The following is a 27,637-nucleotide window of genomic DNA, read 5'->3' on the forward strand; positions in this document are numbered from 1 at the left end:
TAAAAGTCAGGTCAAGGCTCCAAAAGCCCAAAGGCGATATAACAGTTTGTGTTTGCTACATGGATCATTGTAGTTCAGCTTTCCTTTGTTATATTTCTTTAAGAGCTCAAAATGTGTTCATTACATAAATCAAATGTAATGTAATGTAAGCTCAATGTCCTTACAGCATAGCGTCTCTTTGATAGAGAAATGCCCAGAGTTACACCATCTATCGTTCACAAACACAGCCAGACCCCCTCCTCCCTTCTTACCACTCTCCGCTGTTCTGTCATAAGAGGCTCAGCAGCTAAAGCAGCACACCTGGGTCTCCCAGCCTATTAAAAGCAGCCCTTTGCTTCACCTGCTTCACTAAACATTATTATTTTAAGCAGAGTGGTGTGATTTATGTAGGCATTGCTGTGTGACAGGATGACTTTTCTTGCACACCCACCAAATAAGGGCGCACATGCTTCCACGCCCACTGGTGACTGCACACATCCTTTCAAGGAAGCATTTCATTCATCCCTAACAAATGGAACAAAACACTGTGCAGCGTGTTCAGGTTTGAACGTGGCCCTGGCCTCTCTCTGCATCCACCTGGCACATGCAACACACATCCACTCCCTGCTGAACTGCTTGTATTTGGTGTGTTGAAGTTTTGGTAAAGTTTGAATAAATTCCACTTTATTTATAGGAACATTTCATCTGTGGACTCCTGCTTCCCCTCTCCTTGAGCCAGTTTGTGACGGGAACATGACATAAGAAAACTAATTTATCCCTTTTTGATTCTGTGTATCTGGCGCTCATCCAGTGAGTTCACACTTGGCAGAAACAGACTGAATTTGTCTGGAGAACTTTGGCTTCAGCCAAGTTAGATAAACACACTGTGTCTCTGTCAAAACAGCAGTGTAGTTGTGGCACCCCTGTGAGGGAATGACCACATGAATATTATTTTGTGTAAAACACTCATGTAACGGGACATTTTTCATTGCTATATGTATTTATTTTCAGTTTCTTTAAGAGGATAGAAAATCCATGTAACAGGGATTCATTTTATGTTAGAAAGCAGTGAGGGCGGAACTGTGGTGCTTGCTCCGGGGTTTCGGGGAGCAGTAAGTGGAGCCCACCTTCCGCTGCTTCCTCAGACACGTTCTGGAGGAAAGCAGAGACGCATCGTGTCTTCCTTACTCTGCTCTTCACCTGCTTTTACAGGTCGGTACACGGTGCTCGCACCGAAAATGTTGTTTATTGTCACCATGGTTACCCACGTTAATGTGAATGGGAGAGTTAAGGCGGTCCGCCAAAGTTATTTATATGTAAACACGGGAGAAAACCAGAGGAGTGTCCCGCGCGACCGCACCGCGAGCCCGCTCGTTAGGTGGAGCGCTCGTGAAGCAGAGTCAGTGCGCTCCTATGCTCTGTGCAAACGTGTTGTAATGCTCCAATCAAATCAGTTCTGTGAGATGTGAATGTTAATAGTTCTGTTAAAGTGACTGAGTAGATTAGCTAGTGTAACACAAGCACTCTGAGCAACTCTGTGTAGCTAACAGAGGCATTCATGGGTTGATTAAACAAGCTGTGTTTCATGATGCACTAAATAGTGATTTTGCCAGTAAATTACTGGAGGGAACAAATGTAATGTATTTACCAATGCTGTTATTGAATAGAACTGTTTAGCCAGTAAGACACTGCAGAAGACAATGTGATGTGTTTATTGATATGATAAAAGGATGTAGCTGTTATGGAAAGAAGTGTGAACTTGAGAAACTGAACCAGTTAAAAAGAGTATATTTCACTGATGTTGTGAAATAAGTAAATGTAATTGATGTGAATGAGGAACCAGCTGAACAGTATATTGAAAGCTCATGTTTAGTGTTTTATAGCATTTATTTGTGTGAAATAAATCAGACTCAGACACGTTCTGGAGGAAAGCAGAGACGCATCGTGTCTTCCTTACTCTGCTCTTCACCTGCTTTTACAGGTAACATATTTGTCATCGAGGTCTTCATCCTTGGGACCCGTAACATAGTAACTTCTTCATTGTTATACTTCTATAGTTTTCCCATTTTGTGAGCTGTGGATGTGGAAAGTGTCTCAGTGACACATCCACATGAAAACGGCGTTACCTTCGTTCATTTGCACGTCAAATGAACGAGCTGTTTGGACTTTAACGTCACAGCTGATGCTTCGATACTCGAACTCAAGAGTTCAGCTTCCACTCAGAGGTACAAGTACACACAGCAAAGATAAACGTGTACACAAGGTTGAACCCACAAGTGCACAGCTCCAACCAGAGATGGGCAGTAATCCGATTACTTTTTTCAAGAAACGAGTAAAGTGAGGGATTACTATTGCAAAAAAGGTAATTAGATTACTGTTACTTTCCCGTAAGCATGCTGCGTTACTGCATTACTAAAACCGCAGCTGTGTGCAGATGAACAATGGATAATCTATCGAGTGTGGAGAGAGTGTGAGCGTGCAGCGTTTAAAGCGTGGAAGCACTGACCTTACTTTGAGTTTGACTCTGTAAAAAGTGACAAAAACATTAGCATCCGCTGTTCACTGTGTGGGAAGACAACATGCTCACTCACTATGTGTTAATGGGCATGCTTATTTATAACTTTGATAAAATGTCATAAAAATAATTCCATGCCAGCTCACCATTGGTGATCAGGTAGTTTCTGTTCCAGTTACAGTCCCATAAATCATGAAGCTTGCTGCCAGAAAAGCTTCAAATCTCCTTTGAAAGCTGTTTGTGGTCTTGATTGTGGGAGCTTCAGTTGTCTGACTCCAGCTGCCACACAGTGCTCACTGATATCATTTGCAAAAACCCCAGTGTGACAATATTTATCAGTGAAGCAGAAATCAGGAAGTGACGACTTTTCTTTGAACATTTGCTAAGGCTAAGCTGTGCTTTCTACCACAGTTGGGAATTTCCTGGTTTACAACAAATTATTGTGTCAACACCGCATAAGATTTCAAACTACAGGAAAATCACTGGAGTTATAAGAGGCAGACAACGACACACACACCACATGCATGCTGTTGCTATTTATTGTGGATTAACCTGTCAAGGGCAAGAACAAAATAATTCTGCCTCAAATACAGGAAATCATAGCTTTCCTGTATTTCCTCCATTGTTGGCATGCTGGTTAGTGCTGTTGCTCCACAGTAAGAAGGTCCTGGGCTAAATTATCCATGAATGTAAACGGCTGTGTGTTTCTATCTGATAGACTGGTGAGCTGTCCAGGGTGTACCCTGCCTGGTAACCTATCACTTCAGGGTTATTTCCCAGCCCTGCTGCAACCAGGATAGAGATAGGAGGATGGTAGTTGTTGTAGACCCATTCAATTTCAATTGAAGGATTAAAATGTTCCAGGAGCTCAACTTACTCCATCTGAACATGTTTCAATCGTGTTTTATGAACACAACATGCAGCTTTACTGAATATGAAAAGGTTGTGTTGATTTAACTCAGTTGTTTAAGTTTCTGCCAAAGCAAAACCTTTGTGTGCAACCAGTGTCCACTATTGAATCAAGTAAATCCAACATGTTTTTGTCAGTGCAAGAGGAGTTACGGTGCCTGTATTCCTGCACAATATTGTCCCGGGAGGGAGAAAAACTTTCTGGTGAAGTTTTGGTTGATTTTTGGGTTTTGCTTGACACTAGGTTGATTTTATCAGTGAGGTTTGGATTGTTTTCTTTCTCTAAGAGAGAGAAAGATGGTTTTATGCTTGGACATGTTTGCAATGGGCCCCAGTATTTGTTACTTTATTAGTATTTTATTGGTTGCGTTTGTTTGTGCTTTTGTTACAGTGCACTGAGATAAGAACATCTGAGAGGTGTGATCCACCGCTGGTGATATTTTGGTATTTTGTGAGTTCCCGATTTAACAAATCAGCTCTTTAATCCAGACCTGAGAGGTTGAACTTTAAAGCGCTATAAAATATTCTTACTGGAAACAGTGGCAAAGTGTTTTTCTCCATGATTATAATGGGCTTGGGAAAAATTCACTTATATGGGACATTGATCACATGAGAAGTCCTGAGCCTAAAAGGATTGCAGCCAGTCAATCCAGTCCAAAAACAAGGAGCTGTTTTCCTTTAAAATGATGACGTCATCTTGCTGGTGATGGAGGCTCGAATAGGCTGCGCATGAGACTCCATTATCAGCAATATCTGGTATGAATGTGTGTGGATGTATGCATGTGACTGGACTGTGACGGACTGACGACTAAAAGTTTAACTGACTTGATACTGAGACAAAAACGGTGCCGACTTTAGGATTAGTGAATGTCCACAACAATTCACCCAGCCTGTAGAAGAAGGGTGGAGGTTTTGTCTTGCTTTGTTGTTGCAGGAGCAGAAGGATGACAGAGACTAAAGGGGGAGGCTGTAGCTTCACATGAGTGTGAGCTGCAGACTGAACCCTTTGGTTGCTAATGTTGAGTCACTGATGTTTGCATTAAGAAAATTGTGTTTTATTAGCTGTGTTTTAATTAAGGTATCACATTATATTGTTGGGAATGTTAAATGCTAAAGTGAAGAAAAGCTTTGATTTCACTCATGACTGAACATGTTATTATTAACCATAGCAGGCCACTGTAAAGAGTCAATTAACTTTTATAGAGGGAAAAAAGGCCAAAAACTCTGTTAATGCCTATGAATAACAGGGAATGATAGACTTGTCACATTCAAAATAGAGATATGTAATAATAAACACGGGTCCGTGTCATTTAGGTTCTCCATTGAAATAGTCAGTCATTTAGAAAAGTAGAATATATATGTGTCTCAACGCTGTTTCTCAATAATATTAAAAACCTAAAAACTATTGTTGTGGAAGATAGAAGTCACTGTGACAGCCCTCTGACTGTGGAGGACGTTTGTAATCCTATTTCTGCACTTAAGGCCAACAAATCTCCCGGCACAGATGGTTTAACTGCAGAGTTTTATGAATCATTTTCTAATCTCCTGGCTCCGTCTTACTGCAGCTTTTCATAGGAAGTGTAGAGAATAACATCCTCCCTCCTACTCTTACTCAGGGTCTCATAACACTTATTCCAAAGCCAAACAAAGACTTACTTCTTATTGATAATTGGAGACCCATCTGTCTGCTCAATGATGACTATGAGATTATGGCTTTAGTACTTGCTAACAGAATGAAAGAGTTCTTGGACACAATTATCGATGAGACACAATCAGGCTTTATGAGAAACAGACACCTTTCTAAGAACATGAGACTGGTTTTAGATCTACTTGATTACTCTGATTTGGTATCTGACTATAGCTTCATTCTCTCCCTGGATTTTTAAAAGGCTTTTGATACAATTGAACATCAATTTATTTTACACTCTTTGGAAAAATTTGGCATTTTTCTGTAAAGCTATCAAAACCTTGTACACGAATGGCAATAGCTCAATTAAAATGATTAAGACTCCACCCTGAGATTTGACCTGTTATACAAGGAATCAGCACAGCTGATAAGGAGCTCATCATCAGCCAGCTAGCTGATGACACCACACTCTTCTTGAAGAATGCAAATCAAATCCGTCCAGCCCTTAGTGTTATTAGTGATTTCTCTGAGGCATGTTAATACTTTTAGCTATTTTATATCCATAAATCAATGGCGTGTCCAGCGGGGTGGCCTGGGGGGGCACAGGCCACCCCCCCAACCAGACTGGCCACCCCAGGTGCCACCCCAAAGGTAAAACAATAAAATTCAATCAAATATCAAATGTACGATTATGTTTACACGGTGAAGCTCAGATATCCGAGTCTAAGTGAATGCAGCATCGGCTTCTGCGCTATGCGCATCACGTTAGCAAAGGTAGGCGAGCCAAGCACGAAGGACAACACTGCAGGAAACAATTTTTCGGTGAAAGAAAATGAGGACAGAATAAATGTCCCGGTAAGTAATATTAAGTTTGTTGAGTTTAGTAAACTTCAGTGAAATTAGAATCCCAAGGAAAAAAATAACACTTAAAGAATTTTTGCAGCCGTCGAATATTTCAGACAGTATGCTACTGAGGGCAGCTAACATAAGAGTTATGAGTTATAAGATGCAGGTCGATGTGTAAAAATAACTCAGTTGTTTGGTGGTGGCTATGGCAGGGCTTCCACAGAGGCCAGCAGGTGGATGAGGGAAGGGGAGGCAGGAGGAGAGACCCGAGGCAGCCACCAGTCCGAGTGTCAGGTGAACTGAACTTCAGGTAAGAAGTTATGACCTGCAGTCTATCTGGGTCAGATATAAACTAAGTTTAGGTGGAGTTTATTTTCGTTGTGCTGACTTTTTACCCTCAGTTGCAATAACTCGTACTGCGTTCTAGCCAGCTTGATGGAGTTTTTATACAGCTGGGTGGGTGCTATGATGTTACTGATAGTGAACTTTATTTTATTCATGCCAACGGCTCCTTAAAAAGATGGAATGGTCCCTCATTCAGAGAAAATATTACACGTTTCGTATTGAGCTGAGAAGAGACGCAGTTTGTCCCGGACTTTAGCTAGAATGGAAAAAGACACAAAGCTGGAGTTATTCTGTCTTTACGCTGCACAGCTGCCTCTTCTTCTCTCATTCTCTCACCCTCTCTCTCCTGCTGCTACTTCAATCATGAAACTGATCAATGATCAGCTGATCGGCTTTTCTCTCTCATTTATTTATCGCCCACTTTGCTGGTCATGATGTCGGTTTGTGTATATGTGGTGAGAGGGAAACATGAAGATGAAACCAGGAGATGTCCTTACTGAACCATCAGAGCTGAACAGGTGATGGAGAAACAGGTTTACCTTTTAGGTCACATGAATGAGTTGAAGGGAAGTTATGAACTGTTTCTGAGAGGCAAATAACACCAGGATCCTTTTCTATGTAGCTGACAGCTGGTAACTGTGCAGGGGTGGATCTAGCAAATTTTTGCCAGGGGGCAGGTAGGGCATTAACAGGGAAAGGGGGCACAAAGAAATACTTTTCTTTCTTATTCTCATTTAAAATATCTAGCTTTTATTAAATAATTATCTAAATCTTACAACCAAAGTTTTTATCTGACGTAAAATGTATAGAAATCATACATATACCAACAAAACTGTACATCACTGTCACAACAGCATTTGTTTTCATTCAAAGGCTTTATGGCTTTAATACCTGGTGGGCCGGACTCTAGTCAAAATGCCCGATTTTCTGTACCGGTCCAGCCCTGCAGGTTAATACTGGCAGTGTCACCATGCCAGCTGACTGTATTTCATCATCAGCCAGTGCTGTTCTTTATCAATATTACCAAAGTTTACCATAAGGAAGCAAAGAAAGTATTTACTTGCTTTCAGGTTTTATTCAAATATTAGTCTTTTCAGTTGTTTCCCCACTTTTTCCCTGTTTCAAAATCAAACACCAGTTTGTGAGAAGATTATCTTCTTTTTTTAACAGGCAGATAAAGTTTTGCATTGGCATTGGCTAATTTGTCAATTGTTTGCTACAAATGTTCGTATTTTAATATTAAAAAATGTTTTTGCCCAAAACATATGTGCACTATATGTCAGTAAAAACACTATGCAAATATTGCTGTCCTTGAATGCTGAGTAAACACTGACAAAGCACTGATTGTATCTCTTGTACTTTATCAACGCAGTATCTAAAAACTTTGCACCGGAGTGGTTAAAATCTCATTCTAATAAGAGTTAAAAGCGCATTCGGTTATTAGGTTTACAGGATTATTGAATTATGGTTAATGGTTGGTAGAATTTTTTTTTAAACATCTGCCAATTACATCTGCCACCCTTCTCCAAATCTGTGCCCCTACCTGGCCCCCCCAACAAAAATTTTCTAGACACGCCACTGCCATGAATGTAAGTTTATTAATAAAACACCATATTTCTGCCGTTTTATAAGGATATGAATTGTACATACAATCAATTTCAGACTCAACCAACAAAAAGCCTCTCAGAACAATATTTATATTGTAACAGTTGCTATTGTAATGCAGTGTATCACCACATGGCGGCGCCTCCTGTCTCACGACTGGTGTCACCCCCTTTTTGTTCTTCTTCGCACTCCTCCTGTAATGGATGCTCCCGTGTGTACGCGGACTAGTGTGCTCTTTAGTAATGTGTGGTAGAGGTAGCACTTTTATTTTTGATATTGTAAATAAATGAGTACTTTTTGGAAAGTCAGAAGCTGTTGCTCATTCGCTATCCACCTGCACACCTCCGCGGCTGGCTTCATCTCCACTGCACGTTACAACTGGCGCCCGAACTTTTTCCCCTTGGACTTCAGACGATTTTTGCATCCCGCCGAGTAGAGCTGGGCGATATATCGAGTTTTTAAAACATATCGATATATTTTTATACGAGATATAAGATGTGACATTATCCTTTATATCGATATAGTCTATGTTACGTTATAACTATAGTTGTGGAGCCGCAAGTTTGCCTCTCTTTCGTCCACTTTTGTCTCTACGCAACGTTACTCCGCCTCGCCTTCACTGAAGACAACTCCCCCTCCTCCCCCATTGCTTCACGTGCAGGCAGCGACAAGATGGACACGGCAAATCTCCGTTAACGAGTTACTGCGCATCGACCAGTGAGTGGGGCTGGACGGCGTCAACGTGTTAACGAGCTAACCATGCTAACAAGCTAACCGCGCTAACCCTAAAATCCTTGCATTTTCTCAAAAGTTGACAGCGCACCTTATGTATGAATTCTGGTTGTGTTTGATGGCCGTGAACCGATTTTATGTGGTGCACAGCGCTCAGCAATCTGTCAAAAATGTTTTATTACGACTTTGGTAAACTACGGTGCTGCACCGCTTGATAGTTTGTCGGCGCATTACGGCTACCGAGGAGCCTTCGCGGAGTGATACGTACTGTGCTTCAACGTAATATTACCCTACTGTGTATAAGGACCATAAATGGCACCTGTTCAGAGACGTGGTTACGAAGAGGATTTCAAACTCAATGCTGTCAGTCACAGAGTAGAAGTTGGGAACAGAGCAGCTGTGAAATCTGTCTTTGTTACTATGCTCAGCGTCTTTTAGTTTACATTTTGACTGCACAATTGTGAGCTTTTTGTTATGCACAAAAACAACATTGTTTTCTTTTATTTATGGAGCATTATTATTTAATAAATGCTCATAATTTATTTTTGAGTAAATTTTATGTACATCTGCTCTATGTTAATAAAAGTGCCTGTGTGACATCTGGGACACAGCTTTGACTAAGAACTCTCATTTTGTTCTTACTTTATGGCTTTTAAAAAAAAATATCGAGATATGAATTTTGGGTCATATCGCCCAGCCCTACCGCCGAGGATTCTTCTCTTCTAGCACGTGAACTGTCTCGGAAATCCCCCCCAGTTTTGCGGACGCTCAGACGTTTTCTCCAGCCATGGCCGCAGCCTCAGCTCAGGTGGGACCCGACTAATTTCTGGATACCGTGGTGTGCCGCTGCTCCGCTTAGGAGAAAGAAAAAGAGAGAAGCTGACTCCGCGACGCGAATGGACTCCGTGGATTTGTTATTTGTTGTTGGTTTCGTCTTCTAAGGATTAATTCTTCTGTGGAGAGACTGGACATGAACATTTCTGCTGGCTTTTCATTCCCCTTTCCCTCTGCTGAGACTGACTGTAGCACATGTAAGTGATAGCTTGGCCGACTACAACCGTTGGTGCTGGTCTTCGGCTCAGTATAACGAAACGACTTAAAACTAATCTTGCATTGAGCTCTAGTGTTGCAGACATGCTATTGTAATAACATGGTTCTGATCACTCCAGTCTAATTTCAGTTGTTGGGCGAAATTTTATATGTGGTTTTTCTAAATTTAATCTTGAACGCATTTTTGCAGTTTTGTCTTTCTAGTCTGACCTAACTGACTCTTTTACTGCTATATCAATAACTGCGCTGTGCCCTGGAGCGGCTTAATTTTTTTGAAATCGCAATGGCACACTGCCCAGACGACTCTGACTCAGACATGGAACTTACCTCGTTACCTATGATAGGTTTGTAGCTTGAACCCATCCGCTGGAACGTTGGAGACAATATAATTACACTGCAAAGCAAGACACAAGTAGGCAAGCTTCTTCATGTTTCTCGTGCACGGGAGAAAACCGGACAAAGCGCCGTCCCTTCGCTTAACCCCAGTTGCTCTCGTCCGTTCTCCCGTACCACTGTTCTTTTATTGAGGTTACATGAATATGCATAAGTTCATTAACATATGACGTCTACATACAAACAAAGAGTACCTTGCCTGTGTATGTGGGTGTGTGTGTGTATGTGGGTGTGTGATTTGTGTGTGTGTGAGAGATCTGTGTGGGGTCAAGATGTGACCCTGTGTAGACTCTGGTGCTAGCTGGTGCCAGGACGTCTGGGTCCATCTAACAAAAGGCTCTTATACTTAAACAGATATACGTGTGCTTGCTATACCATAAATCAAAGATAAACTCTCCTAGGGAGTGTGATCCATGCCAGGACACTGTGCAGAGGAATGTATGCACCCCCCTCTACACAGAGTTAATACAGACCTCTTTTAGGATGAGACATCCTTTCAATCTACCAATGATTATATACTTCTAAGCATATATGAGTAAATGTTTCTAAGCATAAATGACAATCAACAATACAAAATCTAACATTCCCCCCTTATTGACGTTTATGCTTGAAAAGTCCCCAGTTACGAATACCTCATGTCTGACAGGTTCAATGCAAACATTGTTATATTCAGCATATGTCAAATCACCCTAAATTACTGAAAAAATACACAGTTTAACAAATGTATTAGCGGTTATCCCTAGGGATGGGTACCGGTGTCCGGTGCCATGATGGCACCGGTTCTGACATAAACGGTAGTAACCAGACCGAAAAGCAGCGCACATTTCGGTGCTTTATTTCGGTGCTTTTTTTTCCTGAGCTGTGATACACTTCTAGCCAATCATTTTACGTTTCCGAGGATAGTAGGCGGGTCCAGGTACGTACGTTCTTTTATGCAGAGCTACAGATTAAAAATGCCCAAGGCAAAGCGGTCAAAAGTCTGGCTGTACTTCACAGCAAAATATGCAAACTCAGCAGCAACAAGTGCTTTAAGCTGATACTGTGATACTGTCAAAGAAGGTAACACCTCAAATCCGATGAAACACCTGGCGACGCATAGCGTTTTTTTTTTTTAAAAGCCGAGAAATGCGCCGTATTGGATGGCAGCAGCAGCCGTTCTTCTCTGCGTGAGTAGCTTAATGTTGTTCGTGTGTAATTTACATTGAGTAGGCTAACCACGTTATTACATTAATGCATGTAAGGTGAACTAGCAAACATCATCATAGCTACATGCGGCTGTCTTCTTGTTTGATGGCAGATGCTCCCTTCACCCTGGCCAAAAAAGCTAAAACGACCAAAGAAAAAGTGGAAAACAGCTAAATATGAGAGGTTTTTGGACAAAGTTTGTATTTTTTCCATTGTTTAAGCACTGCTTCCAGCTAAGAGTGATACCATATATGCCCCATAGCTGCAGAAAAGGCTAACATTGTTATCTTTTTACAAAAAACCAGCTGAATATGAGAGGTTTTTGGACCAATTTTGTGTTCTCCATTCTTTAAGCACCGGTTCGAGCACCGTTTGAGCACTGGCACCGTTTCAAAAGTACCGATTTGGCACCGGTATCGGATAAAACCTAAACGATACCCATCCCTAGTTATCCCATTCAGTGATCTCATCTCATGGCAAACTGCATCCTACAAGCAAACAAAGAAATTGTTAATTTAATAGTGAAAATAAGAAAGTAACATTTTCAAAACCATCTCAGCTTGGTGGTGTTTTCTCTGGGTGTGCAAATCACATGTCTCTCTGCAGAGTGGTTTGAGTTCTGCAGGGCGTCATGAATGTCTCTTCCAGTTGTTTCCATCACTGTCCATAGGACCAGAGTCCGAATGTATGTAGAATAAACATTCAAACATACTAGTTAGTTTTGTTGTTTGTCAACATGGGTCTCAGCTATTTCCAAAGCTGCAGACCTCTCAGCACTCTAGTTTTATGGCCTCTACCAACCCCCCTCACCTCATTCAAGCCTTCGTCCTGTGAGGGGGATATTGTGACTCCTTCATTGTCCACGCTCTGCAGAGAAACACCTCTGTGGAAAGGGTGCAGGGTTCCGTTATCTTACTGCTGTTGTGATCCCAGCAGTCTTCAGGGTATCATCGTATTCACAGTACAGTGGCACAGCATTAGGTGATGTTCATAGGAAACTGCTGTCATCACCACCATAGCTTCTGGTTCCTGTGCTTTTCACAGAATCATGATGTCATCCTCGAACTCCTTCTGCGCTGTCGATGGAGCCTGGCACGCTCCCGTCATCCCTCGAGTTTTCCTGTCCCAACGCTGCTGAAGATGATCTCTGATCCTCCTGAAGTCTCTCTCCTGGCCTCAGCTCCCATCCTGTGGACGATCCTCTCAGGCACTCCTTCTCGTCATGGATAGTCCTGATTTTGGGCCTGCTGGATCTGTCTCAAAACACTCAGCTTCTCTGCCTTCCTCCTGGTTCAGCTGATTCAGCTGTCACGCCTGGCACTTGGTTGCCCTAGAGTTGATCAGAGGCTGGAGGTTGAAGTGCGAGCTTACCCTACGGGGGCTCAATCAGCACTCCCCCCTCACCACCGAAACAACCAAGTGTGAGATTTCTCTATTGTGCTGTCTTGAGGGTGCTGGGGTTTCCTGGGACCTCGACCTCTTTGTAGTGGCTCTGATAAATCCAGGAGGGTCTCTCCGCTATTTTGCAGGCAGTTTCATGGTCCTTGCTGTGGCTCCAAGGTCTGATCTCATGCTGGGCCCCAAACAGCTTGACCTTTGTCCTCAACCACTGCCTGGGCTATGCCTGGAATGTTTCTCGCTTCTCACTGCTGCACCTGTATTTCAGAAAGACTTCTATTTGGAGAGCATGTCAACAATCATCAAACCACATTCTTTAGTTCAGTGAACTTCACTAATAGGCCATCAAAGCCTCATCTGAACATGGGTGCACCACTTGCATAGATTTAATACTTGTAAATAAACAGCTAATCACACAAATCACTGCAACAATAATAGTAAACATTGTTTAATGTTAATTCTGGACCCCACTTCTTGACGCATGGACAACCATGCGTCAACTCACCAAACCAGGATCCCTGTCTTAAAAACTGGCTCCACCAGGAGCCTGCATACAATAAAATCAACTTCACTCTTATAAACAATATATCAGAAGAGTAATAAGCATTCAACATCAGCAAGACAAGTGTCATGTGCAGGTTTTCTCAAATCGGGAAACTACAATTATTTCCCTAATTTGCCTCAGACATGGATCATCCCATGTGCTCAGTTAACATTAATGTAATCAGTGACTTCTCTTAAGCAAATTCACTCCACTCATATATCCCTATGGGCTCAAAGTGGCCAGCTAAGAGCCCATATTCAACTTTCCCAGAAACACAGTAACCTCATATTTGTTTTACTCATGTCACTTGTCCGCTTCTGCCGAATCCTCCACAGCATTCTCAAAGAAACAAACATTAGCAATACACATTGACTGTGGTCAGACGGAGGTCAGACACAGGTCAACAGGTTCCAGAGGTACCATAAAAACACCATAAAGGTAGCCAACCCTAGCTGTGGAAAGAATGACAGTCACATATAAACCCAGAAATCCTGTAGTAGGAAAACATTAACTAATCCTCTTATAAATCACATGATCAAACACATGATTAATCATCTGCTGTAAAAAGAAATGTAAATGTTAGCGCTGCGCAGGTGTGTACACTTTCTCACAGTAATGTCTGTGAGCAACACAAGTTAGTGAATGACACACACATAGTAAATTCACAGACAGAAAAAATGGCATTTAAAAGATTAAATCGTCATGCAACCGCGAATGTTGCTGTCATCTTTCTGCTCCTGTAACAAAAAAAACACATAAATTCATCCACCTTTTTGTCCTGTCTAGGTGGAGGTTAACCTTGAGTCGTGGTCATGTCCTGTCAGCTTTTACCAGTCAGTCAGTTTGTTCTTTATTTCCATTCATTCATTCATTCTTTGCTGATAGTGGAACCTGTCGTCGCATTTAGTTTCCACTTCCAGCAAAATGACGTCATTTCAAAAAGAAAAAGAACTTCTAGATCGGATTACCTTGCTGAATCCGGTTTAGGCTGGGACATTCATTTAATAATTGGCCCAAATAAGTGGCTTTCTCCTGAGCCCATTTTAATGTGGAGAAACCTCACTTGTAACGGCGTTCTCGACAGGTCGTATAGCACTTTTAATTTCTGACGTGCAGATCTGCTTAAAGAAAAGAAATAGACAAACAAAATCAGTGCCTGTTCAAAAGATAAAATGAAAAATAACAGATTATCAAACAAAACTTTCAGTGCACTGTGAAAGTATCAAAATAAAAAGGCCTTGTTAAGTCATGACACAAACTCCTCATCTCAGGAGGGTAAATCATACCATTAGCATGGTTCATCATACCATCATACTAATCGGCAGGCTCGACTTCACAACAGAAGAAAAATCATCAGCTAGATTCACTCCAAATCAACCATCAGCTGCACAACACACAACATAACCCTAATGTCTTATTAGCTATGAGTTTAATCACCAGGTCTGTGCTCTTCACTCATTTAGGCCACAGATCTATTGTATTCAATTTTCCTTTTCCCTTCATCATAAAACATGTGACATGCTGTCATGCACTTCATAAAAGAAGTTTGTTCTGACGTATTCAGAGTTGTGTATCTAGATACAGAATTCACTCGCACATCAAAGCAGGAAACTCAGTGTTTTAGAGTCTCCACTCAACACAACAACTCCAACACATCTCATTCACTCGTGCTAGAATTCAGTCACCTTTCATTAATCTAAAACCGATCAACTAATTTGCATATCAGCTATTAACCCACTAAGTTGACAGGACAACAGGAAAGCATGTTCAAAATAGTATCACAAAAGACAATTCCCCTCATACAGTAAATCACTTGCTGCATCAATCAAGCAGGAAGCTTCTCCCAATTTACCATTTTAACACTAAATTTATTGTCTGATCACTGGTTAGTCAAACCAGGATCTTTTTTTTTCCCACAAAGGTTAAATTGTTGTCCTGCAACCTAGAGAGTCAAATTTTTTTTTTTTTTTTTTAAGGATAAATTCAGTATTTGATAACAAGTGTCTGCTAAATTGACACTATTTTACACTGATGAATGATAACAAGCTAATTTTCATTGCATGGGTGTTTGTGTTATTAGGCAGGTCTAATGCATGTCTGTGGAGCTGCATATCCAGCAGAGCATGTTCTTAAAAGCTGCCTTTCCTACACACTTCTCTGCTATTATTTAATCATTTCTTAACTAATGTGCTATGAGTCTTCATGAGTCATTTTGTGTTTGGAATTGTTAGTAGGGTTAATTCATGTTCTGCTTGTTTGTGTGATTTTGTATGTTTATATTTGTTTCAGACTCCTTCACAATTTTCCCACTTAAGCAGTCAGTTTTCTTTTCCCCAGGTTTGCTAACCCAAATTTTGATTTCCCACATTTAATAACAGCATTCCTCTGTGTTTCCACTTACTCTCACTCTGTTGTCATCTCACTCTTTCAACAGTCCACAGCCGGCAGTTCTCCTTCAGCTTTGTCCTGTGTTCCACTGTCTCTTCTTGCCATTTTACTCCACAGGTGGCAAATGTCAAACTCCAACAGTCTCCTCAGTTCTCCTCAAAAGTTTTCTTCACATGCATAGTGAAGTTGCAGCTTGTTGGAAACACAGTGCCATTCATCCGATCAGTCAGGATGATGGGTTTGCTCTTCTTCTCTGGTGATGTTTGTCCACATTGCTGCTGCTCGCTGGGACTTTTTGTTCAGGACTTTGCTGCTGTCTCTTTATCTGCCATGTTATTGCTCTTTGGAGCTGCATTCCTTGTCTTCAGGGAGGTGTGAGCTTGCTTGTGAGGTTGAGAAACACATGGTGCTGTAAATAAGTCAGCCAGAAACTTGGCCTGAACGTTTCCAATGATGTTAAACTATAACTTTCTTCCGACCGCTGCATGTGGAAAATTGATTCAGGTCTGCTTTTCACCTGAAAGTGACAAACTAAGACATGTTCATTATTATCATCACTGCTTAATCAACACATCTCTCTCTCTCTGTGTGTTTGTGTGAACAATCCTTTCTTAAAAGCAGAAAATGACATTGTAGTTGTTTTTCGGCTGATCAACACGAAACCTTTTTCCTATGATTATTTTTTTTCGTCTACAATGTAATTTGTCTCTTTTTCACTCTTTTTTTTTTTCCTTTACAATAGCTTGTGATCCGCAAAATCACCGCTCTCACTCACAATCAGAGGCAATTACTTTTGCACAGTGCACAAAAACACTGTGATGTCAGACACATTCACACTCACTTTGTCATCTGCATAAATAAATCATATGGCTGGAGATATGTGCCATGATGATCCATAGGCATGATCACATGTTTATTTAATTATTTTCAACCCAACAAAACAAATAAACAAAAACATGATGCTGATGCTATGAACACTCCACACACAAGAGTCAAGATGCAGGAAAACTGCTCATGGAAACGCTGCACACTCCAGTTATCATATGTCTGTGAAGGTTCTCAGTCATCCAGGTCATCGTAGTCAAAGGAGCTTGCAAAGAAAAGCGTCTGGACTTCTTTAAGTTGCTTGAAGACGTTTCACCTCTCATCCGAGAAGCTTCTTCAGTTCTAAGGTCAAATGGTGGAGAGTCCCAGATATAAACCTAGTGGGAGTGACCCCCACAGAGGGACAAAAGGACCCCCTGATGATCCTCTAATCGCCTGAGCCAAGGTGTGAAATTGGGTGTGGGACCCAATCAGCCAGAGTTTCGGGTGTGTTAACACACACCCAGGAGTTGTTTGCTCAAACACTCTTAAGAAATATCTGTGCTGTTAACAGTTTCATGCTTCAAGAGACACTCTTTAAAGCCTCGTGCTTTGGCACAAACAGCTGGCTTTTCTTTTTCCCTCTTTTCAATGGCTTCCATTGTCAGCACTACATCAACGAAGAGGCCATCATCTGGTTTTCCAAAATGTCCAAAGATTTTCTGGAGGGCATCATGCTTGGCCCACCACCATGTCTCACCTATTGGACTGAGGCGTCTGTGTCTTGTGTTTTCGGTTTGTTTCTCCCACAGATTAACCCTGTGATAGGACTCCTTGATGAACACAGCTATGTCATTAAGTAAATTAAAGAGTGATCCACTTTCAATGACACTTTGTGTTATTATTTATTACTAGAGCTACACTAATAAAGCAAAGAGGAGGGGGAAGTAATAAATATGAAATAATGTATTTATGATGATTCCATTTGTTTCACTATCCACTCTGTGCATGGCAAAGCTTGTTACATGTTTAAACTGTAGAGATACAATCATTTTACTGCTGTAACATCCAACTTTTGTCTTATTTAAAATATAAATCTAATATAATCTGCTTCTTAATGTATGTTCTTTAAAATACAGCGTGTGTTTTTAATATATTATAATTATAATAATGCATAATTATGTGGACATGCATATTAGATCGTTTTTAGTGAAATATAATCCCTCCAGAAAGGCAGGAAAAGCCCGGAAACTTACTTTAAAACTAAATATGTTCCCTAAAACGGTGACAGAGCTACAGACCCATGACAGCCTTACAGAGGTAGCCAGCAGCTGTGACCAGCACTATCTGTGCAGTTAATAAAAGGACAGGTAATGTTTGTCGCGCTGTTGCACACACAGCACACTCGTTTGTTTCAGTTCGTCAGTTGCAACAAGACAGCTTACCAACGTGTATGTAATAAGCTAATACTCCTGGGTGCTACACACTACAGTGTGCGCTGTACACCTACTTACTGGTTTTGTCGCATCAGTCTGTGTCTCTGAGTTAACTTGTGTTTCTCCTACAGCTCCGGATTGCTAAAAATGCGCGTGCTCTTTGTGAGCTCGTTCCCGGCTCGTAACCAGCGCGTTCTGCCGTCAAGGGCGACCATTGGTTAAATGTGATCATGTGACTGATGCAAGCCAGATCCTTTTATTTAGCAAAACTGTGATTAATAGTTAAATATTATTGTTGAGGGGCACAGACAGGACTCCGCACGCACACACACATTAAAAAAATAATAATAATAATTTAAAAAAAAAAAGTTGCCTCAACAAAAGGGCACCTTGGGCACCCATCAGGAAAGGGGCGGGTGCTCAAGCCCCTCTAGCCCCCCCCCTCTGCACGTGCCTGCTGTTAGGTTAATTGTGCTGATCCTCGGGTTGGGGGATTTGTGTTTGTACTGGAGCGCAAAATTCAAACCAATGGAAGATGGACAACAAAAGTTCAAAGCCATCAGGTGCTCAGGTTAGAAAAAAGAGAAAAGATGCAGGTAAGCAGACGTGTGATTGGATAATGGCAGCTCATCCTGAACCAATCAGACTAAACTCCAAACAATACATTATGTTACAGATTTTAATATTAATTAGTCATTGTTACTTGTTGATTTGTCCTTTTCTCATTGTGTGACGAATTATGACAACTGTTTGGTAGCTGTTATTGTCTCTCTCTCTCTCTTCATGTGTGTTTCTCTGGTGAAACAATAGTTTTGTGTTAATGTTAGGGCTGCACGATTTTGCATAAAATGAGAATCACGATTTTTTGGCTTAGAATTGAGATCATGATTCTCTCATAACAATAAATAAACATAAAACAACAAATGTCTCACGTTTTGTTGTTGCAGCAAAATGTTGTCCTGCTTGAAATTCCGTCTCCACCGTTGCTCGGCGCTGCGTGTACAGAGCAGGTAGTGCGACAATAGAAAAATAGTTGCGGGACGGCACTGTGTAGCGTTTGTCTAGGGTGTTGATCGTTTTCCTAAATCCCTCGTTTTGCACAGTGTTGATGGAGCCATATCTTTGGTCAGGTGATAAGTGATAGCCTCCGTAATGTCTTTGTGCCTGCGGGAGTTCGACATGTATAGGGAAGCGCTGTATAAGGTTCCCGTTATTGATGTTTGGGTGGTTGACCGGGACGGATTTTCTCCTGTCACTTTCTCGTCATCCCTGACGTGCTCTCCGTTGTTGTTTCCCTGCTAATTTTAGCATCACACGGCACAGCTTCTGTATCACGTGGTATAAGGCTCCGCCCTTGTCATTTGTTGAGCAGGAAGAGTGAGCGCTTGTTTTCATGCAGAGTACGTCCCGGATCAAAATGTGAAGTTTTACAAATCACCACTTCTTTAGTGAATATCATTTCAGTCTCAGACAATCTCGTTTCTCTTACAGAGGTTGAATGCACCTTCTGCGGATGGCGGTACCACACAGTGTGCGTGGACTTCCCCTGCACAGAAGGCAACTACAAATGCTGTGAATGCTAAATAAAGAGAAACAAATGATCCCTGTTGTCTTTGCTTGATGATTGGTTTGAGTCTTGACAATCCACATTGCTGGCGTTGCATCTTTCAATGGCAGCAATGGCAGGTATCAGTGCTCAAACCTTTTGTGTTTGTTTCCAACAAGTTGCCCACCTCGGGAAACAAAAATGTGTTCTTTTACTTGTCAGATGAACATATGAGACACTTTGACTCTTCAGTGCAGTGTGGAGCCTAACAAAGATCTGTTTTGTGTCCCAGCTGATCAGCAGGAGGAGGAGAGTCTGACGGAGCAGCAGAGGAACATTTTCAGCTACTTGGACTCAGCTCAGCCACTACAGAGGAAACGATGAGCTCAACACAGAAGGTGACAGACAGAGCAGGACCATATGACCAAAGATATTTATCACCATATACATTTGAACATTTGCCATAACGATGTAGCTGACGATAGAATTGACACCAGACAAAATACTTTACAGCTGCACAACTTTATTAAAAACCCATCAATGTATTTTCACTGAAACAAGCAGCTGTTGTTTATGTGCATTAAAGTTATATAAAAATGTAACAGTGCAAATGCAAATTCCTCGCTGACAGTTTAACCAAAAGGCGTTTCCAGTGGAAACTGGCCGACACATCCTGAGCATAACCATGTATAATATCCACTAAACTTCAGAAGAGGTTATACAGTCGTGGCCAAAAGGTTTGAGAATTGCATAAATATTGGAACCTGGAGAAGTTGCTGCTTAAGTTTTTATAATAGCATTTTGCCTGCACTCCAGAATGTTATGAGGAGTGATCAGATGAACTGCATCGTCCTTCTCTGCCATGAAAACGAACTTAATCCCCAAAAAGCCTTACCACTGCATTTCATTGCTGTCATCAAAGGACCTGCTGAGACCATTTCAGTGATCGTCTTCTTAACTCAGGTGAGAATGTTGGCGAGCACGAGGCTGGAGATCATCATGGCTGTATCCCGATTCAGGTTCTGCAGCTTTAAAGTCCTCAAGGGCCGCGTACTCAAAGACCGCTAAGGCCGAAGTGCGAGGCTCGTAGGCTCGTGAAATGGGACGTCTAGCCTCCATCGCGCTGCCCAGGTTGCCTAGCAACCATGATACTAACAGCTGGAAACGTTTCATACAGCTTTGTTTGACAGAAATGAAGGAGAACATATTTAGTTCATTTGTTTCTACATGAGCTCTGTGTGATTTGATGAGTATCTGAGGCTGAGACCACAGGACTGAAACATGATTGTTGGGCTTCATTTCTGTGCTGAACAGTTGTTTAAGATTAGCTGTAAATAACAATTAGCTGATGTTGTTCATGAGACTAAAGTCATCTCACTGTGGTAATGTAAATATAATATGGCCAATATTATAGTTATTATATTAATCACTTCACTCACAGACAAGTATCTGTGACAGTGTGTATACAGATGTATCATATATAAGAGACAAATGTTGTTACTTCAGTATGTTGGCATTATTACATTTGGCTCAATGCTTACATATATGTGTAAAAAGCAAATGCAGGAGCTGTGATAACTGTGTCTGATAGAATGAAGAGTAGACTGATATATGAAATATTCCTTTATTGGGTGAGAAAATCAGACCATGTCATAACTGCTGTAAGTCACACAGAATAGATATCAGAGCCTTAAACAGGCTGACTTCTGCTAAATGGGTCAAACTGGGCAGAAAGTCTACAAACACATAACATCCTTATAGAATATGATGTAACACTATAGATCAACTTAGCTCAGAATATATAAAGCATATAAACAGTTACAGCAATATGATGCAACAAAAACAGCTTTCAGCTTAACGAGTGAACCGTCAGCTCGTTCAAACACACGTTAAAGTGCGTTTGGCTCGACACCAGCGAACAGAGGCAGCAATATAACACAGCTAACATTAACAGTGCAGTGGATCCTGCTTGTGCCGTGATGTTCAGGACTGCAAACCGAGCAGCATCACTGACTTTCAGCTTGTTGTGTTTGTGGATATATGACTGACTTTAATTATCCACGAAATCATCACATTCTCTGTCAGATTAAGGTCGACTATTGAACGGCGTATATTTTAAAGGCTTTAAAACCAAGTTAACGCTGAAAGTACAAACATCACTAATGTCACATAACTCTGCCGACAATGGCTATGAAATGCTCTTTGTGTATCACTTCTTCATTATGAAAGATGTCATTAATGCACTAGTAACACACACCACATTTATTCTGCTCAGCTGCAGTATCCAGATGAAATACATCATCATATTACAGTTTTCAACAAGCTGCAATTTAGTAAATGCTCGAGTTAAAAGTAACATTTTGTAAAACTGTTACATTTAGAGCAACTTTTAAGTGGAATAAGTTGCCTTAAAAAATTAGAGAATTATTCAAAACTTCAATGAAGACTTAAAATAAAAAATAGTGTGTGTGTGTGTGTGTGTGTGTGTGTGTGTGTGTGTGTGTGTGTGTGTGTGTGTGTGAATTCTTTGAATCTTTGGGCTGAAGGAGGGACAATACTCGGTGTATCAATGCTCAATCAACAATCATTTATTTCCATACAATTCAACAGTCAGAGCATTACAACGTCCGGACGGGAGAGATGCTACCAGAGGGTCAGGCACATGTCTCAAAATGGTGACGGGTTGCTCAGCTTTTTATAGTCTCTAGTGGCCCCCAGCTAGTCATAAAAGCCAAAACATCACATTTTTTCTCTGTTACAGCGCCTAAGTTATGACCTCGGCAGTTGTTTCTCTGCGTTCTGTAAGGTGGGGGTATGGAATGTGGTCTATCTATCTCCCCTGTCTTTAGACACAGAGTCTCCTGCTTACAACCTTCTCTTCATGATTCAACAATTAAGCATGTCAAGAAAACAGTGTAACACATTCCCAGCAGATCAAGGATACAGAGTGATGCACATTTATCTAATGAACTAATATGTGAATATGTTCTGTTAACTCAAAAGTATAATGAGAACTACACTACATACAGCTCACACACTCTATATTAAAGGGTATAATGTGATCTACAGCAGTATTCTAATTCAACTACTTTGATTACATATATAAGGTAACATATAATAACAGAATAATCTAATAGTACACAATCAGGAGGGATGGGCATGATTTTAGTGTTTGAACAGTCATGAATTATCTTTAACAGCAGGTTGGATGTAATGTGTTAGAACTACCAGCAGGTGGGGATAAGAGACCTTTGAGGTGTTTGGTGCCACGCTCCACCTTCAGGTTTAAAACTAGTGTTAATGGAGTTTGAAGGTTGAGTTTGTTCCACGACTGCATTTCACTCACTGCCTCTGTTTGTATCTCTGTCACTGCAGGACCAACATGGAGCCAGAAGTCAGCGCTCTCAGGAGGCCGACAAACCTCACAGAAGAAAGGGAGAGAAAAAACACACCTGTGACGAGTGTGGGATGGGTTTTACTGTGAGGGCTTCACTAAAACGGCATCAGGTCATCCACACTGGAGAGAGACCGTTCAGCTGTGACTTGTGTGGAAAGTCTTTTTCCTTGAAGGGTTCCCTAAAAAAACACCAACTCATCCACAGTGGAGTTAAAGCGTACAGCTGTGATCAGTGTGGCAGAGCTTTTACTCACAGTAGCAACTTACAGAGGCATCTAGTTACCCACTCTGGAATTAAGCCATACAGCTGTGACGAGTGTGGGAAGGAGTTTACTGAGAAGGCTAAACTAAAACAGCATCAGGTCATCCACACTGGAGAGAGACCGTTCAGCTGTGACTTGTGTGGAAAGTCTTTTTCCTTGAAGGGTTCCCTAAAAACACACCAACTCATCCACAGTGGAGTTAAAGCGTACAGCTGTGATCAGTGTGGCAGAGCTTTTACTCACAGTAGCAACTTACAGAGGCATCTAGTTACCCACTCTGGAATTAAGCCATACAGCTGTGATCAGTGTGGCAGAGCTTTTACTCACAGTAGAAACTTACAGAGTCATCTAGTTACCCACTCTGGAATTAAGCCATACAGCTGTGACGAGTGTGGGATGGAGTTTACTCTGAAGGCTTCACTAAAACAGCATCAGGTCATCCACACTGGAGAGAGACCGTTCAGCTGTGACTTGTGTGGAAAGTCTTTTTCCTTGAAGGGTTCCCTAAAAACACACCAACTCATCCACAGTGGAGTTAAAGCGTACAGCTGTGATCAGTGTGGCAGAGCTTTTACTCGCAGTAGCAGCTTGCAGAGTCATCTAGTTACCCACTCTGGAATTAAGCCATACAGCTGTGACATCTGTGGAAAAACTTTCAGCCAGAGAGGGTACCGAAATACACACCTACGCATTCACACCAGACATGATGTGTACTGCTGTGAACAGTGTGGCAAATACTTTACAAAATACGCACACTTACAACAACACATATTTACCCACACTGAGGAGAGACCTTATCGATGTGACCTGTGTGAGAAGACTTTTAAATGTCCACATCACTTGAGACGACACCAACAGATCCACACCAGAAAGAGACTCTACAAGTGCAGACACTGTGACAGAAGCTTCTCACAGTCAGGTCATCGTAACATTCATGAACGTGCACACATGGAAGGAAACTACAGCTGTGATCAGTGTGACAAGAGCTTCAGGAATCTCAGTTCATACTCTGCACACAAACGATCCCACGTTACTAATAAACTGTTTCACTGTTACCAAAGTGCCCAAACATTCACCTCATTGTCTGCTCTGTGCAAACATCAGCGCGATCACTCAGGGCTGAAATCACTCCCATCACTGGATCACAGTGAATCTGAAGACACAGAAAGATCCTCTGGTTTCTGTGTCGGACTCAAAAAGCTTGAGATCAGGCTCCACAGAGTTCAGATAGAATCATTTAAACTTGTGTTGAACTGAACTGGTTGCTGGGCTGAACTTCTACATAATACAGATCTACATGGGATCTTCTTTTCTGTTGTTTTACTGAGTCAGTTTTGTCCTTTTTTCTCTGTCCTGGTTTTGCTCGTCTGTAAATGATTGAAACTCAGTCAAATAGTTCATTGTTCTCCAGCAAAACGTTTTGGAAACTCATGTTTAACCTTTAAAATGACACACTGCAAAAGCAACATATGCAAATTCACATACACAAACAGAAAATGCATTAACCTTATAAAGACAAGACAAGCTCTTGGAGTTTAATGCATAGACACATTAAACCTGGCTAAGAACACAAACATATGCAATGAAGAACAGCTTGCTATTTTGTATGAATGATACAATGGTGTGAATGTTTAATAAAATGCATTTGAGTTTGTAATTGAGGAATAGAAGAAGCCATATGACAAAGGGAGTGAGTTATGTAAACAAAAAGTGATTAAAGTAGTTTTAAAAGAGTGACTTAGGAGTGCTCTCTCGTACTGAGTGATCAAAACCAGTGATCACTGTAGAAAGCTTCCGACCCCCAATTAATTGACCGAGCTCCAACTCTTTAATAAGCACAGATATGCATTGTGTATAAAATAGTCATAACTGCTTAAGGCCTTCTTAAAGCTATCTGTTACATTGTTAAAGCCTCGTCTTAGCCTGCTGCTCAAAATAACTTTCACTTCTGCAAAACTCTCCAAGCCTGTTTCCTGTCCTGTTACTTTTAGCCTTTCTGAAAGACACACTGTTTAAACCTCTAAACGCAATATAAACTCCAGATTATATTATTAATGCAATGGTAATAATGATGATAATTTAACAATAGCAGTAAAATAATTTCCCTGCTCCACAACCATGAGAACAAAGGTTTTTAGTTCTTTCAAACAGAGTCTTGGAGATGTTTGATGTTTCTGTTTTTTCTACATAAAGGAATAAACTATTTTTCTTGCTTCATGTAGTGTGGAAGTTTTTAATGTTTCTTCATCTGTGATGTTCTTGAATGTGTTCACGTGAAGATGGTACAAATAAACTGTTGTCAGAGATTTACAGTTATCAAACAGTTAGGTGAATAAACAACACTGAGACACTTGGAGACGGTTAACCTGCTGCACGGGTGAGGGCTCAGAGAGGACTCACACCGAGCTGCAGTAGTCGTTTATTATTTATAGCAGGGTGAAACAAGCATAGCAGTTTCCTCTAATTTTGCATATGTGTGTGTGTGTGTGTGTGTGTGTGTGTGTGTGTGTCTAAGTTCGTATAAATATCATAGGGTGAACTTCCTCTTTCTATAAACAGAGCGAGTAGTACATTTTGTTCTTTTCCTATTAAGAGTAAAATATGAACATGTACTTTAATGCAACATAAAACTCATAAAAGTGTTTCTTCTTTAACATCCCCTCCTGATGTTAATATTTTTCACTTAATCATACTTTATTATCAGCCAACAATCACTTGCTTATAACATTTTCAATTGTAGCATCATTCAGTATGTGTGTGTGTGTTTCTATACTAAATCTTCTTCATCCGGTTCATCTTCTAGTGGCAGTCCAACATAGGTAATTACTGTGGCCTGTACCATTTTGTCAATCATGGATCTTATGCATGGTAGGATACATGTAGAAAACAAGCATAATAATAGAAGCAGAACTCCTATCAGTACGAGTCCTTTTATCACGAGGGTCTTCCAGCTGCCACTCAGCAGCCAGGTCAGCCAGTCCTCATTGTTCGTGACATAGTCTTGTTGCTGCACATTACTCAGTTGTCGCAACTTGTCTAGGGCGGTGGTCATGGTCAAGGAGTGCACGTTGTCCGGGATATAGGTGCAACAAGTGGTGTTGAATAAGACACAGAGGCCCCCTCTCTCAGCGAGAATCATGTCCAGGGCGACCCTGTGTTGCATCACCACTATTCTGATCGCGTCGATTTCCTCATTCTGAGCCTTATTTATCTTTGTTGAGCTGTTCAGGAAAAGTCCAAATCGGTAGTCAAGAGTCTCAATTCTTAACGTGTTTTTTCCAGTTCCGACCCATGGGAACAGTGAGTGCAGGACCTTCTGTCCGGTGGTCCACAACTTGAACTCCGCTGGTACATCACTGCCCCAGATTGGGTCATGGGGTTGCACGTCATCAGTGTTCCTCTTGCGTCGTGGTTGGTTCTGATGACATGGTTGACCATAACATACTATTGGCGAGACTAGAGCACACTGTAGGCATCAAGGGCGCTGCCTTGGATTGGTTTAAATCTTACCTCTCCGATCGGCTCTCTTCGGTTCACTTGGCCACCTCCTCCTCCTCCGCTGTACCTGTTTGCTGTGGTGTCCCCCAGGGATCTGTGCTAGGCCCTACCCTGTTCTCACTGTATATGCTTCCTTTAAGTGTCATTTTTGAGAAATACTACATTGCCTTTCACTATTATGCCGATGACATCCAGATCTATTTTGAGCTGAATGATGATCTAGCTATGTCCGTGAGTAACTTTCGAGAGTGCATGTGTGAGGTCAAGCAATGGCTTCTGGCAAATTTTCTTAACCTTAACGATAAGAAAACTGAAATTATGATCTTTGGCAGTGACGCTCTTCGTGCCAAACTTCATGATGCTTTTGGTTTTCTCACTAGTTCTTTCCCTGACACTGTTAGGAATCTGGGTGTGCTACTTGACAGCTCATTTAAACTTGATAAACAAGTATCTGCTGTCGTCAGATCTAGTTTCTACCAACTTCGCCTTATTTCCAGGGCCAAACACTACATCCCGCACAATGACTTGGAAAAGCTTATCCATGCCTTTGTTACGTCAAGACTAGATTACTGTAATTCACTTTATTATGGTCTCCACTCTACCCTTTTACGCAGAGTCCGGTACAAGAAAAGCTCACAACTAAGACAAAACTGCTCCTGCAAGGAAAGCTCACTGTTATGCATGAAAGGTGATCAGCTCTAGGTGAGAAGACATTTAAATCTCACACTTGTTCTGCTGCATTTTTGAAGCTCAATTCCAGGAACAGATCGCAGGGTTCATTTTTATATATACTGCAACTGCCATGAGGACAGGGCCATTTTTTTGTTGTTGTTTGTTTTTCCTTTTGCTCTGTGCAGCATTTTGGCAGCATTTTTAAATTTCTCTTTGTATTTTTTCTTTCTTTTACTAGTGAAGAGATGTAGCGTGAACAGTCTAAATATCCCATATGGGTCGTGTGAAATGGTGTTTTCAGTTTCATTCAGTTGAAGTAAAGAACGTTGAATATTTCTAAGTGTGCTGTTTTGAACCAACATGTCACAGTATGATCAGTGCTGTAATTTTTGACAGTCACTGTATCAATGTTATTTTTGCATCTCTTGAATAAAGGTTTTGACCTGCAAGTGCTAATTTCTTTAGTTATTGGGGTAAAATGGGTAATGTTAATAGGAAGGTGTTT

The 27,637-nt window shown here is 41.2% G+C and overlaps 1 protein-coding gene across 5 annotated transcripts; it reads left to right on the plus strand.

The window, feature by feature from the left end:
• Nucleotides 1–1,159: 1,159 nt before the first annotated feature.
• Nucleotides 1,160–27,581, plus strand: LOC143416640 (uncharacterized). Of its 5 annotated transcripts, XM_076882081.1 has the most exons (4): nt 1,160–1,960; nt 6,089–6,186; nt 19,595–19,700; nt 22,678–27,581. In XM_076882081.1, exons 3-4 carry the CDS (start codon nt 19,683–19,685, stop codon nt 24,217–24,219), a joined length of 1,560 nt encoding a protein of 519 aa, XP_076738196.1. In that variant the 5' UTR covers nt 1,160–1,960; nt 6,089–6,186; nt 19,595–19,682; the 3' UTR covers nt 24,220–27,581. The 5 variants fall into 5 exon arrangements, 3 of the variants coding, with proteins under 3 accessions (XP_076738196.1, XP_076738197.1, XP_076738198.1); XR_013097019.1 differs by lacking the exons at nt 6,089–6,186; nt 19,595–19,700; nt 22,678–27,581 and adding exons at nt 12,231–15,465; nt 15,563–19,586; XM_076882082.1 differs by lacking the exon at nt 6,089–6,186.
• Nucleotides 27,582–27,637: the final 56 nt, after the last annotated feature.

Source organism: Maylandia zebra, linkage group LG3, assembly GCF_041146795.1.
Source record: "Maylandia zebra isolate NMK-2024a linkage group LG3, Mzebra_GT3a, whole genome shotgun sequence".
Classification (NCBI taxonomy): domain Eukaryota; kingdom Metazoa; phylum Chordata; class Actinopteri; order Cichliformes; family Cichlidae; genus Maylandia; species Maylandia zebra.